Below are 12045 nucleotides of genomic sequence, written 5' to 3' on the forward strand. Positions count from 1 at the left end.
AATGTTTTATTTGAAATCTTCCTGTTTGTTCTTCCAATATGTTTTCAGATTGATTTATTGGTGCCATGTTCAGGTTCAGCAGTCATCTGTCAGATCCCCTTCCAGACAAAGGTTCATAACCCTATTCCTGAAGGCAGTCGAAGCATATGTAAAAGCTAGTAGACGAGTCACTAACAACAGCTCCTTCCTACCCTTTGCTGTGCAAGCCCTAACCGTATGATAGAAACACCCGTATATTCCCTCTGTAAGCTAGAGTGTGAATTACCCTCTGCCAGATTTCTTGTTACACCCCACCAATGCAGACCCTTGACTTTGAATTGGTAATCCCAGTCCAAAGCAAATGATCTTAACGTTTATCACAGTGTGTCCTGCCCTTGCATGCACAGGTTTGGGGGTTAGGTGGCTGAAAGTCTTCAGGGTCTTTTTTCCCAGTAGCCGCTACTGAGAAGTTACTGAAACTTAAGCGGAATGCCAAATCTGTTTGAGCTCGTTTTGCTTGAAATCACAAAATTGTGGGCCTGTCCTAAAGAAAGGATTTCAAAATTTCATTGTTACCTTAGTGCTGAGGAAATAAAACTAAACATTACTTTGACCTCTGTTTCTTGGTGAGAGAATGCTTGAAAGCTGTTTTTATGCTCTGTATTTAGTGCATAACTGAGAAATTGCTAACACGTAGTAGGAAGCTCATGCTGATCTTGGCCGTCTTGATGATATTCTGTGGCTCAAAGGACAGTTGCAAGTCAAATAGACAAGTCCACAAGTGTGTATTGCCTTTCTCCTTCAGGTGGTTGAAAAGTGCATCTTACTTGCTGCTAAACTGATAGTTTAGGTTCCAAGCTGCAAATGACTTTTGAAATATTGCATTTCTGGAATTGCTTTGCTCAGAATTTAGGAAACTTCTAGCCTATCATATAAACACCTCTTCTCTGCTCATCTCTTCTCCAGGCCATGTGAGAGTAACAGCTGTCCTTATGCTCCCTCTTCCTGTGTAATCGTTACAATGTTTGCCTGCAAGACTGGTTCTTATTCTGAAATGGGAGTGAACCTGATAACTTTCAAAACATACTTCCAATGTATTCAAACAAAGTAACATTTAAAGATTATTCCCAGAATCCCAAGCCAAATATTTACACCTCATTTCATGGGTTGAGGAGGGAATTCTTTTGATCTTGTTGATAGCAACTCTATTAGCTTTCTCCTTAACCAGATTTCTTCCTAGTATTCATTGGCTAAAGAATGTTTCTATTAATGCTTTGAATGCACCTTAATGCTTTGAATGCACCTTAATGCTTTGAATGCACCTTTATGAATCCTTTTTTGTGGTGTATAATTTATTTATTTTTATTATAATATTATTCCAGGGTGAGAAAATGCTTGCACTTGCAGGTGTGTGCTAAGCTCCATTTCTGTGAGTTGCCTACTGGTTTCATGGGGATCATTAACAGTTGTAAAGCTAAGCACTTTTGCAGGACTGAGGCCTAATGAGTCAAATATCTCTTGGTTTATATTCTCTGATCTATTGGGAATAAGGTCAGAGCATATTTTATTCCCAGATCTCAATTGGGTCACAATAAGTCATGGTTTCATAAGTTCTGCAAGTTACCTTAAAATATAAAAATTAACTGGAGAGTTCTTACAACCTGCCCTTTGGTTAAGTCCCCATCATTCCAATGTCACTCTAAAGAAAATTAACACTTCTTTTAAAGCTGATCTGACTGTAATTTTCAAACTTGCTGTGACTTATGACTGCTTTCCTGTTTCTCTAATTACTTTCTCTTTTTATGGCTGCCTTCTTCTTGGATTTCAAGTTTGGATGTCCAGTTTGTCTGAGACTCCAAAAAAGAATGTCACAGGTAAATTGCTGTGTCTTGCTCTGCATGCTATTAGAAAGAAAGGTCTGTAGTTCAAACTGTTTTCTTGGGAATTTCTTGAATGTAAGTAGATATCCAGGATTTGTAGTCTACCTATGCATTGATCTTTCATGATGCCTGTGTTCTGACTTGGAAGTGTTTAGCTTTTCTGATGCCTGCTTCACCTTAATGTTACCAGCAATGGATGGTAACCTGCTGTGTTATTTCTTCTATGCCTAACTCTAGAGCCAGAACCAACCCAGCTTCTCCCCTGAGGGAGAGGAGCTTGGCGACGTGTGCCTTGTTCCTCTGGAATGCTGCTTCCCTACTTTTCTGCAGTAAGTAGGAAGGCTGTTACATGGAAAACATGGGACTCCTTGAGGCAGCTGCAAAGCTTTCATGGGAGCATCAGGCTCCTTGTCTCAAGGAGATGTGAAGGAGAGGAGGCAAGGAAACAACTTCTAGGTGAGGTCAGGGTCTGGGGAAAACTAGCCTAATCTAAGGCAAAAGCTAAGCTTTATATAATAAGGAACCTTAGATCTTCCCCTGATCATGCACTGTATCTAGAAAAATCCACTGGATTTCTCTGGTAGCTCATAAAAGGTGACAAAGGTTTGGAGAGAAGAAGCCTTCTCTTCAAAGTTAGAGAAAAGGATTAAGAGCTGTAGACTTCAGTCTCTAAGACACTTTCTTTCTGGTTTTCCCCCTTGAAGAAACAAATAGGTTATTTTGCGGTCCAGTGCAGAGATGTGAATGTTGTGTGCATATAGGCATGATATTACTACTGTAGTATTTTGTACTACTTAAAGTTGCTCCCTCTTCTAAAATAGTCTTTATACTTCATAACAATTCCTCTCCCTTTATGTTTTTAAAAAAGTTCCCATGGCTATCAGTAACTTGCCATTCCATCTCTATCATATATTTAATATTATGTGTATTTTTAAGGTGACATTTGTTTTGCATCAGTGAAAGATGTATGGCCTTAGCTGCCTGGGTGGTCAGGCCAGCATAGGTTGCAAGGCAAGTGAGCATGGAAACACTCCTGCTGTTTTCTGCACCTGATTGAGCAAATATTCAAGCTTATGACCTGCTCGAAGCCTGTGAACAAAATCCTGCCACTTCTAGGGGATGAGTGCTGGCAGGTCTGTTTTTCAGTAAGTAATACTACTGTGATTGTAGAAATGCTATCTTTAAAAGAACTGAACGTACCGCTGGAGGGGTCCTCTCTTCAATCTAAGCGGAATCAATCTGATTTTGAGGTGGCAGTTGGACATGATAATGCTGACACATCTGAAGCATTCAATCACAGGAATGTGGTAGCTGACAGATATGAAGACTGAGGGTAACAGAATGAGAGTGTTCAGGAGGGAAAATATGTTGAGAAGGTGATGGAAGAGGTGTCACATGAAGAAGGGTGAGGAGCCCACAGGTCACCTGGTCAGTGGTCGTGGGCAGAAGGTTGGGTTTCTTTGACTCTTTTCAGCAGATCTTCCAGAATTGTCTGGAGACACTAGTGGTTTATATCTGTTGGGACTGTTTTATTTTGCCATCTGTAAAATGGCGAACTAAATGTTAAGACTTTCAAGCTTTCTGAAGGGCAAGGAGGTGTGAAAAACTAATTGATGATAATTTCTTCCCTTCTGTCAAATGACTTTAGTTAAATGTGTGTTGCTAGTTTGGCTTCAAAAAACCTTGTGCATAATGATACAGCAAATGTAAGTGGCTTTTTTTTAGCACTATGCAGTGCAATTAAGGAAAACGTTGTGTTGTCTTTTTTTAGCACTATGCAGTGCAATTAAGGAGAACGTTGTGTTGTCCTACACAGAAGTCTTGTGTTGCATCTGTCCAGGTTTTCAGTTCCACACACTGTTCCACCTTACACAGCTATTCAGTTCACTTCTTGTTCAAAGCAATCCCACAGTTTGTAACACAGCTTTACTTCAGTCCTGACCTGTTGTGTGCTGTATGGGAATGTGACAGGCCAGCAGAGCAGACCGTCAGGAATGGAATGTGATCCCCACCCTTCCAGTATGCATCTGGACCCTAAGTTGGGAGCCAGGAGACTAGAGCAAAAGTAAGTTTGGTGCTGCCCAAGCTGCAGCCTTGGTACTGAAGCTACTCCGTGAAGCAGGGCCTCTATCCAAGACATGTAAAGTTTTCTCTGTACTTCAGGTCTATGCTTTGGAAATAGGTGGATGCCATCTAGCTTGATCCTATGAGGTGCTGTGGATCTGGTGGGTAATTAGTGGGTATCTTTGTGGTATTATCAAAAGGATAGACCTGCCTCTCTATCTCCTGTGAGCAGAGCTATGCTAGCCTGGTCTGTGCTATGTGAAATAATGAGGGTGAGTTGCAGCACTAAGGAGTAGGGCAAATACCAAAATATATAGGTGATTTCAGCCTGGTGGAGAACCCTGTCTAGCAGCTATGTGGAAGTCTCTGAGTGGTTTAGCAGATTTGTGTGTGCAAAATACTTAAGTTTCCTAACTGTTGCTACCTGTAACCTAGTTGGTTGGAATTGCTGTTCAGAGAGCCAACTTTCCAAGAAGGAGTGGAAAGAGAACTCAGATTCTTTTTTTCCTCTTTCACCTTCCTGCTTCTAATTTTTCTTGGCTCTGTCTTAAAACCTAGCAGATCAAAAATAAAATAAAAAACCCAGAGACTAACAAGCTCCACTTGGCAAAGGTCAATACTGAATTTCTCAGTCTGTCCAGATTTTGTTGGAAAAGTTGCCGAGGACAGTAAAGAAGGAAGAGACTGAAATGCAGTGCTTGCCTGAGAGAGCCCTTGCCATTTACCATGGGCCAAGCTCGTTCCTGATGCACTCTCATTGGGGGCAGTCGTGCTGCTGTTTCTAGCTGTGTGTCCAGCACGTACTCGGAGTGCTGGAAGCCATGGTGTACCTTAAATCTGCCACTTATCTCAGACTCAAAAGGCTTATCCAGGTCTTGGTTCTTACAAATGCTAGAAATGACGATGCACTCCTTACGTTTTGGAATTGATCCAAGAATTGAGTTAACGTCTGCAGCCACAATGGCAGGCTGCATTCCCTTCCTACCAACAAGGCACGCTGCAGTTGGCTTTGTCCTCTTGTAGCTGCTTCCACGGGGGCCAGGAGGGAGTTAATACAGCTCATGGAGTTACTGACTCTAGCAGACCTCTGTGCCCGAAGCCAGCAGGAACATGAGAAAGGATGGAGGCTGAGCTGCTCTGCAAGGAAGCTATTGTCCCATCTGCTGAAAAGCTTGCAGGACCCGAGTACTTTGGAGTTAAGGAGGGTGTGTACTTGGATGCTTGTGGGATTAGTTTCATGTAGGTAATAAATCTCACTTTTCACTTTTTCACTCTGAGAAATGTCTTGTATACTAGATTTTACTGCAAAGCTGAGATGACTGTTTGCATGCTGACCTATCCACCACTGGATGGACAGAACTTTATTTTTGGACAGTCCAAAACTGAACTAAAAACCTTATCCAACAAACTTCTCTGGCTTTGACTCTTCTGAATTACTTAAATGGACAGATCCAAACCTTTCCCTTTCTGCTTTTTATCCCATCTCTGCCTAATAGCAGAACATCACCTGCTTCTGAAACTCTTCTCTGAAAAGGCAAAAGAATTGCCTTATCCTTTTTAAAACTACTTGGCTGAGTTCACAGAAATAATAATGGATTAATAACCCATTTGGTAGAGGAAACCAAATATTTAGAGAAGGTTATAATGAAACAAGGAGATTTTTGCTACTTATTACTGAGATTGAGATTGGATTTAACTTGTATTGGATTGCTCTGGTTATCACAGACAGTGCTGAAATTCTGGCTCTGCCCTTAAAACTTCATGACTCAGGATGTTGCACCAAGAAGTGCTGATTTCTAAAGTCAAACACCCAGAGTTGGTGGGGGCTCATGTCATACAGTTCCATACCTGAAAATGTCTCCTGCAATGCCCAGCATGACAAAGGTCTGTCTGGGAAAAAGAGTCGAGATGGATCCCATTTTCCTATTGCCACAACCTGTGAGTGGCCTGCTACCTCCAGGAATAACCAACATGAAGCTATGGTCTGAAACTTGAGAAGAATTTGAGGAAGGGAGCTGAATAGTGGCACTCTGGAGAGGAGGAGTATCCAAGAGAGGAGTCAAAGTCTTGATTGTTTGGAGCACCCCCCCCTCCCCCCCCAAAAAAAAAAAAAAAGGAGGGGGGAGAGATGAGAGATTCTGGAGTTAGAAATCTGTTCTTGATCTGAATCCATGTTGTCAGCAAGGAGACTTGTTGTCTTGCCCCACTGCTTACTCTAGGAACTGGTTATTTTAGTAACTGTGGTCTTCTGAGACCATTGAGGGATATATCCTTTACCTAGTATATTCTGTCTTTTGTGTGCAATAGCTGCTTAACTTGATTCTTAGGCAGATTTAAACAATGTATCTTAAAATACTTGGATTATTGGTGGACAGCCAAAGAAAACTGACAGGTTTAGCATATGCTTTTATAATACTGGCATGATCCTTGTGATCAGAGAGAAAGTGTAGAAGCTTTTGTCATGGGATAAAATCCCCCAGTGTCCTGTGTTTAGAGCTGGGCATGTGGTGGTTGTGAGGGGATCATCTGGCTTGGGGAGTTTAAGCAAGTTTGCTGCTTTGGAAGGAGTTCTTCAAAGATGCATAAAGGATGGCCCTTGAAGTGTTGGCTTTGACAAGTAGCCGTGGATCTAGATCTAAGATACCAAAGTTATTTCTCACTATATGAAGGAAAGTGCTAAGCTCTGACTTCATTATATGGAAAATAATGACACTGTCAATGAGGCATTCTGCCAAATGCCCATGGACAAACCCTGTGTGTCAACAGCAGTTGTGCCTGCTGAGATCAGGTCCAAAAAGCTGAACTACCTGCCAGTTGCTTGTTCAACTATGAATCATGCTTATGGTGTTCGCTGACCGTTTCTGTGGTTTTGGCTTTTTTTTTTTCAGAAAATCTTCTGACCAGCCCAGGAGTAATCTGTTTAGTCTGAATCTGTAAACACTTGATTGATAATCCTAAAAGGACAATATGAAAACTTGCATGCTGTATGGATTAAAAGAGCAGACATGTTTATAGCCTGATAACAACAGACTCCCCTGGCAAAGATCAGGCTTCTCAAATTTCCGTATCCAGACAATCTTTTTTTCTTTTTCTTTTTCTTTTTTTTCCCTCTGTCTGATTGGTGGTTTGAATTTTTGGCTATTGCAAAACCATCGTAGGTCTTAGCTGTTGCAACATAGGAGGAAGAAGCAATTGCTTAGAGCTGGTGCCCTGCGCTCTTACTTAGGAGGTTTCAGGGGTCACTGTCAGTCCCTGAGCACCACAGGACAAATAATGCTCCTTTTTCCTGCTCCCCAATGTGTGGTGCAGGGTGCAGCCATGTCACTTCGTAGCAAGCCAGCTCGTTGTGAGGAATGAGGATGAGCTCTGATGACATTATTGCCCGGTGCCAGGAAGATGATCTCTGAGGTGAGGAGCAGGTGAATTGTAAAGTGGAGCCCTATGGAGAGGAGCAGGGGTATCCTCAAGACTTTAACCAGGAAACAGAGGTGCCCGAGGAACACACCCTGCTCAGTATCCCTCCCATCTCCAGCGTGGCTCTTGCTGAGCAGGCTGTGACTCTTCAGAGAAATGCTGTGTCCCATGTTGCAAATCGGAGCTGAACAAGCCTGCAGGGATTTGGAAGTGCCCAGGGCTGGTGGGTGCAATTGCTGCTGTGCTCTGGGCAGTGTTGCTTGTTGCCTTGTTCTGAATTCCCTTTGGGAAAAACCCTCATCCTGATGTAATGCATGAGGGATGTTGTGGGCATCTTGGGTGTCACTGAAGAGAAATTATCTCAAGATGCTTGTGGAGGAGGGAAGGCTGAGGAGGAATAAAGCTTTTACTGATTATGCCTGAAAGGAAAATAGTAACAATGTAGACTACCCCCAAAAACATAAGGCCTCTGATCACTGGGAGAAGCTGCCTCCTCTTTCTTTCCTCTTTCTCTCTTATTCCCTCCTTTAGTGCTGCTGAAGCCTTCCCTGCTGTGCAGCATGATCCTGGAGAGGCTTGAGGATAGGTTGTGTGTAGGAGAGCATCGTGCTGGGAACTACATAGACCCCATTCCTCCAAAGCAGAGTATGCTCTGGGCAGGATCTGCTGCAGATGTAAACCAATTATTTCCTTTGATCTTGGTTACTTCCTAGACCAAGGAATTTTTCATTCTATTCTCTTCAGGTGATAAATCCCTTGATAGGGACCACATAGCATTCAGACCTTCCTAACAGAAGCTCGTTTCTTAACTGTATGTACAACACCAGTTACTGCAGTAACAAAGAAATCCTACTGCAGCGGATGTATCCTGCCTTGGAAGGCTAAAACAGTAAATCACATTACAAAGCCCTGCTGGGCTTCAGATATGTGAGTGCAGATAAAAAAAACAATCTTTCAGGACTGTTGAAAAATCTTTTTTGAGAGAGCGTTGAAGAAGACTTGCATCTTCCGATTTTTCTGGCAAGGCTGTTGCCCTGGCATCTGTCTCTGGCTCAGATACAGGGGAATGATCATAGGGTGTTTGCCAGCTTCTGTTATGCGCATGGTCCTCCCTGTGTTCCCAGCAAGGATGGTGCAGCACATGAGCACCAGGCTTGCCACTAAGTCCGGTGCTGCGCTGTGGGGGGGGGGGGGGGGGAGGAGCCCCCCCTTTTTTTTTTTTTCCTTCCCATCCCCATGAAAACTGCCCAGGAGGTTAGGGGAAATAAGACAGTAAGGATGTCTATTTAGCAAGTTTCCTGTCTGCCCCTTGCTCCCTTTGCAACTCTTCAGTCCCTCCTTTTGCATTTTGACGCAACGAATTCTCTGCTGATGAACATGCATACATATACTGCTATGACAGCTTTGGATTCTTGTTAGAGACCCCACGCTTATCTTAAGACAATTTGAAGACTGTAGTGGTACTTGCATGAATACGTTGACCAGGGCACAGAAGTCAAGCTAATTCATCATGAACAGCTGTCCACTCTAAATAAGCATCATATTTCTATGGTGAAAGCTTTTATTACATATTTTAACACTGTCATTTCTATCTTCTCCCCCTATTCCTACTACTGTCTGATTCGACCATCCATAAAAGAGCTAAAACTTTTAAACAGTCTTCTAGAGAACATTCTTCTTGTAAAGAAAATAAATCCACATAATACAAGGAGAGCCGTGTTTAGGGAGTATAAGTTTTTTAATTCTCTGGATTTCTTAAATTTGTCCCAGGGGGAGGCACTGTGACAGTGTTTAGTTTCAGGAAAAGATTGGATTAGGTGTCTTTGGTTTAGATTTGTCATTTCATGGAAGGCTGTTCTAATGGCTCATGTGCTCTCTACCTCTCTTCTGGCAGGGACACTAATTATTTGTCTGTAGAATCACTTTATGTCTTCAGCCCAAGCAATATGAACATATATCGCTGTTGACAGTACAGCGCTAATCACCTTCTTGGCCCTCAGTCCCCTGATTTGCACAGCGGACAACTTGCTAGACCATGCTGCTTCCTTCCTGTCTTTTTTAGCCAATTTCTCTGCAGAGATTCGAGAGACCTGGATTCTGCTCCTGGCTCTGCCCATCATGTGAAATGGGACTTTCAGTCATGCATCTGCTTTTGTCTCCCTTTCCAGCTGTGCCTTAATCTAGAGAGACGAGAAACTATCTCTTACTAAGTAAAACGCGTAAGGTACTGTTGGCCCAAACTGCTCTGCCTTAGCAGACGCTACTGTAACTCAAACATGTCTGGTGGCTCTTAATAGAGCAATTGTAGATGTGTTTTGTTCTGGTCTGACACTTCAAAGAGCATGCAAGCATTCCAGCGTAAATTGAGGAAAAACTCATCTCCTAGAGGTTTGCACGACTGCCATAGGCAGCTTCCAAGCAGAAGCGTGAAGGCAGTGTGTCTGTGCCCGTGCCGGGAGGGGAGAGGCCCTGTCGGCACATCTGCGAGCTGGGCTGTCTCGAGCCGTGAGCGGCAGCGCGGGGAATTCTCCCTCCGTGCTTGGCACCACGGCGCGCCTGGCTCTCAGCTCCACCCCAAAATGCCCAATTTTGGTTGCGGGGGAGAAGGAAGAGTCCCCTCTTTCCCCCCCTCCCCCCCCCCCCCCAAAAAAAAAAAGGAACTTCAGCATGAGCATCTGGAAGAAGGGAGGAGAGTAGTTATTTTGTGCTTTTTTGGAGAGCCTGCACTCATTCATAAATAGCTCTGATAGCCAAAACCCTTTGGCATGGAGGTGAACAGAGCAGTTGGAAACATTGGCCTGAAATGCCCCAAAATCTAACTGAAGGGAGATGCAAAGCGGGAAGCGGGACTGTGCATTCCCTCCGCGGGCGCCTGTCGCATCCCGGCTGCGGCGGCCGGTGGGACTCGGCGGCTCCCTGCGGTTGGAGGCTGTTTCTTCCGCGGGGAATGCGGAACTGGAGAGCCGGCGGGGGGCTGGAGGGGGGCGGCCGTGTGTTAGTACGACTCTGGCGCTATAACTTTTTTCTTCTGTTTCAAGTAAACACTCTTCCCCGCCCTCCCTTCTCCTTCCACCCCACCTCCTTCCTTCAATCCCGCTCATGTGTTTCTATTTAAGGGCTGTAGTGCAGACGAATATGATTGGCATCTACAGCCCCCTCTTGACTCACAGCTCAAGCCGTTAGAGTGGAGAAGGAGCTGAGACTCCAAGGGGAGAGCTGTTTTTTCTTTTGGTTTACTGGGGGGATGGCTCAGCTGTGGATTTATGCTGCTTCTACCCAGGATTTTTCTCTCTGAATGGGAGCAAGGATTGTGGAAACCATGTTGGGAAGAGGTTTATTTTCAGAATACATCATGAAACTTTGCAACTAATTCACTACTTGGCTCCTTTTCATTTTTTTTTCCCTCTCCCCTTTTTCTTCTTCTTTTCTCCAATGTCCCTCTGTGCTGCTGGGTTGTGGGCCAGAGGAGGCTACTTCTATATGGCCAGCCATTTGGGGATATGCTGCGAGCCAAGGTTGTTTGCTGACTTGCTTGGCTTCGGTGACAAATTGGCCTGTCGTGAATCGGATGGACGGAGGTCGCTCTCGAGGAGCCATGGCTGGAAGCTGGCTTACAGCTTGCTTTTTCCCTTCCCCAGGTGCTGATGCTAGCTCTGAACCCATGATCCTGGAGCAATATGTGGTGGTCTCCAACTATGAGAAGCAAGAGAACTCTGAAATTAGCCTCCAGGCTGGAGAGATCGTGGATGTCATAGAGAAAAATGAAAGCGGTAAGACAAACTTGCTTCTTTTTCTTCCAATGGTCAGATTTTTTTGCATGTGTTCCTCTCCTTTCGTTTTCCTCATCACTGCTTGTAGCTGTATGTTAGCTCCATCTGGTACAGTCACTATGTCTGGCTGAGGATGTTGAAGTTTCTTGATGTTGACTTGGGCTGGGGGCCAAATGTTGCCTTCTACTGTAAGAATGTTTCGTAGGTTTTGTGTGTTAATTAGCCAAAGTACACTAATGGAGAAATAAGGTGAAGGAGAGAAGGATCTGCAGCTAATGAAGCTGATGTATAAGCAGAATGATATAGCTGCCCTGCTGTCACTTCAGGTCTCTGTCACCGTTTCCATTACTAACCCTGCTTTTTGGAGGATTTATAGGATTGGTGTTTAAAAATTGCTTGGGATGAAACTTGGCTTGACAATGTAGCCCGTGGCCCAGAACTCAGTGGGGAGGGGAGGAGATGTGTGTAGATAAATACGTGGTCATGCACAACCTCCAGACTTCATGCAGAAGTGTTAATTGGGGAATTTTGAGGTGAGGAGGCAGAGCCTGTCATGTAAAAGCAAAAAAAAAAAAAAAAGCCTCTTCTACCTCAGTTAGAAAAATGAGACTTTTGGCCAGTGTTTGTATAGATGTCCTTTGTGTACTTTAACTTGTGGATGCCTGGTAGTTCTTAGTCAGTCTGAGCAAATGTATGAGACTGTATACATGCAAGTATGAGAGTGGGTTAACAGCTGGTTTAAATAAATGCCTGTCTTGAGGGGCTCCCCTTCCTGCTCTCCATCACTCTCTGTGCCCTTAATCCAAAGCTGTTATCCAGCATTGGTTTCCAGCCTACTCGTGACTTCTGTGTCCCCGTCTGAAGAAGCTGCTGGCATTTAGAGCCCTTCAAATGAAGGCTTATGTCATGGTAACTTGGCACATCCACAGCTGGCTGCT

General features: G+C 44.0%; 1 protein-coding gene across 7 annotated transcripts in view; it reads left to right on the forward strand.

Annotated features, from left to right (window-relative positions):
• The window catches only part of SH3PXD2A (SH3 and PX domains 2A), a 264915-nt gene that overhangs the window by 180738 nt on the left and 72132 nt on the right, over positions 1–12045 (forward strand). For 3 of the 7 annotated variants that reach the window (XM_062579532.1, XM_062579534.1, XM_062579535.1), the window contains exons 7-8: positions 1809–1853; positions 10976–11107. In XM_062579532.1, coding sequence (XP_062435516.1) covers positions 1809–1853; positions 10976–11107 — 177 coding nt within the window. Of the gene's footprint in view, positions 1–1808; positions 1854–10498; positions 10853–10975; positions 11108–12045 lie in introns of those variants that run through there. The other 4 variants (XM_062579533.1, XM_062579539.1, XM_062579538.1 and 1 more) reach the window with 3 other exon arrangements.

This window comes from Rhea pennata, chromosome 7 (genome assembly GCF_028389875.1).
Source record: "Rhea pennata isolate bPtePen1 chromosome 7, bPtePen1.pri, whole genome shotgun sequence".
NCBI lineage: Eukaryota > Metazoa > Chordata > Aves > Rheiformes > Rheidae > Rhea > Rhea pennata.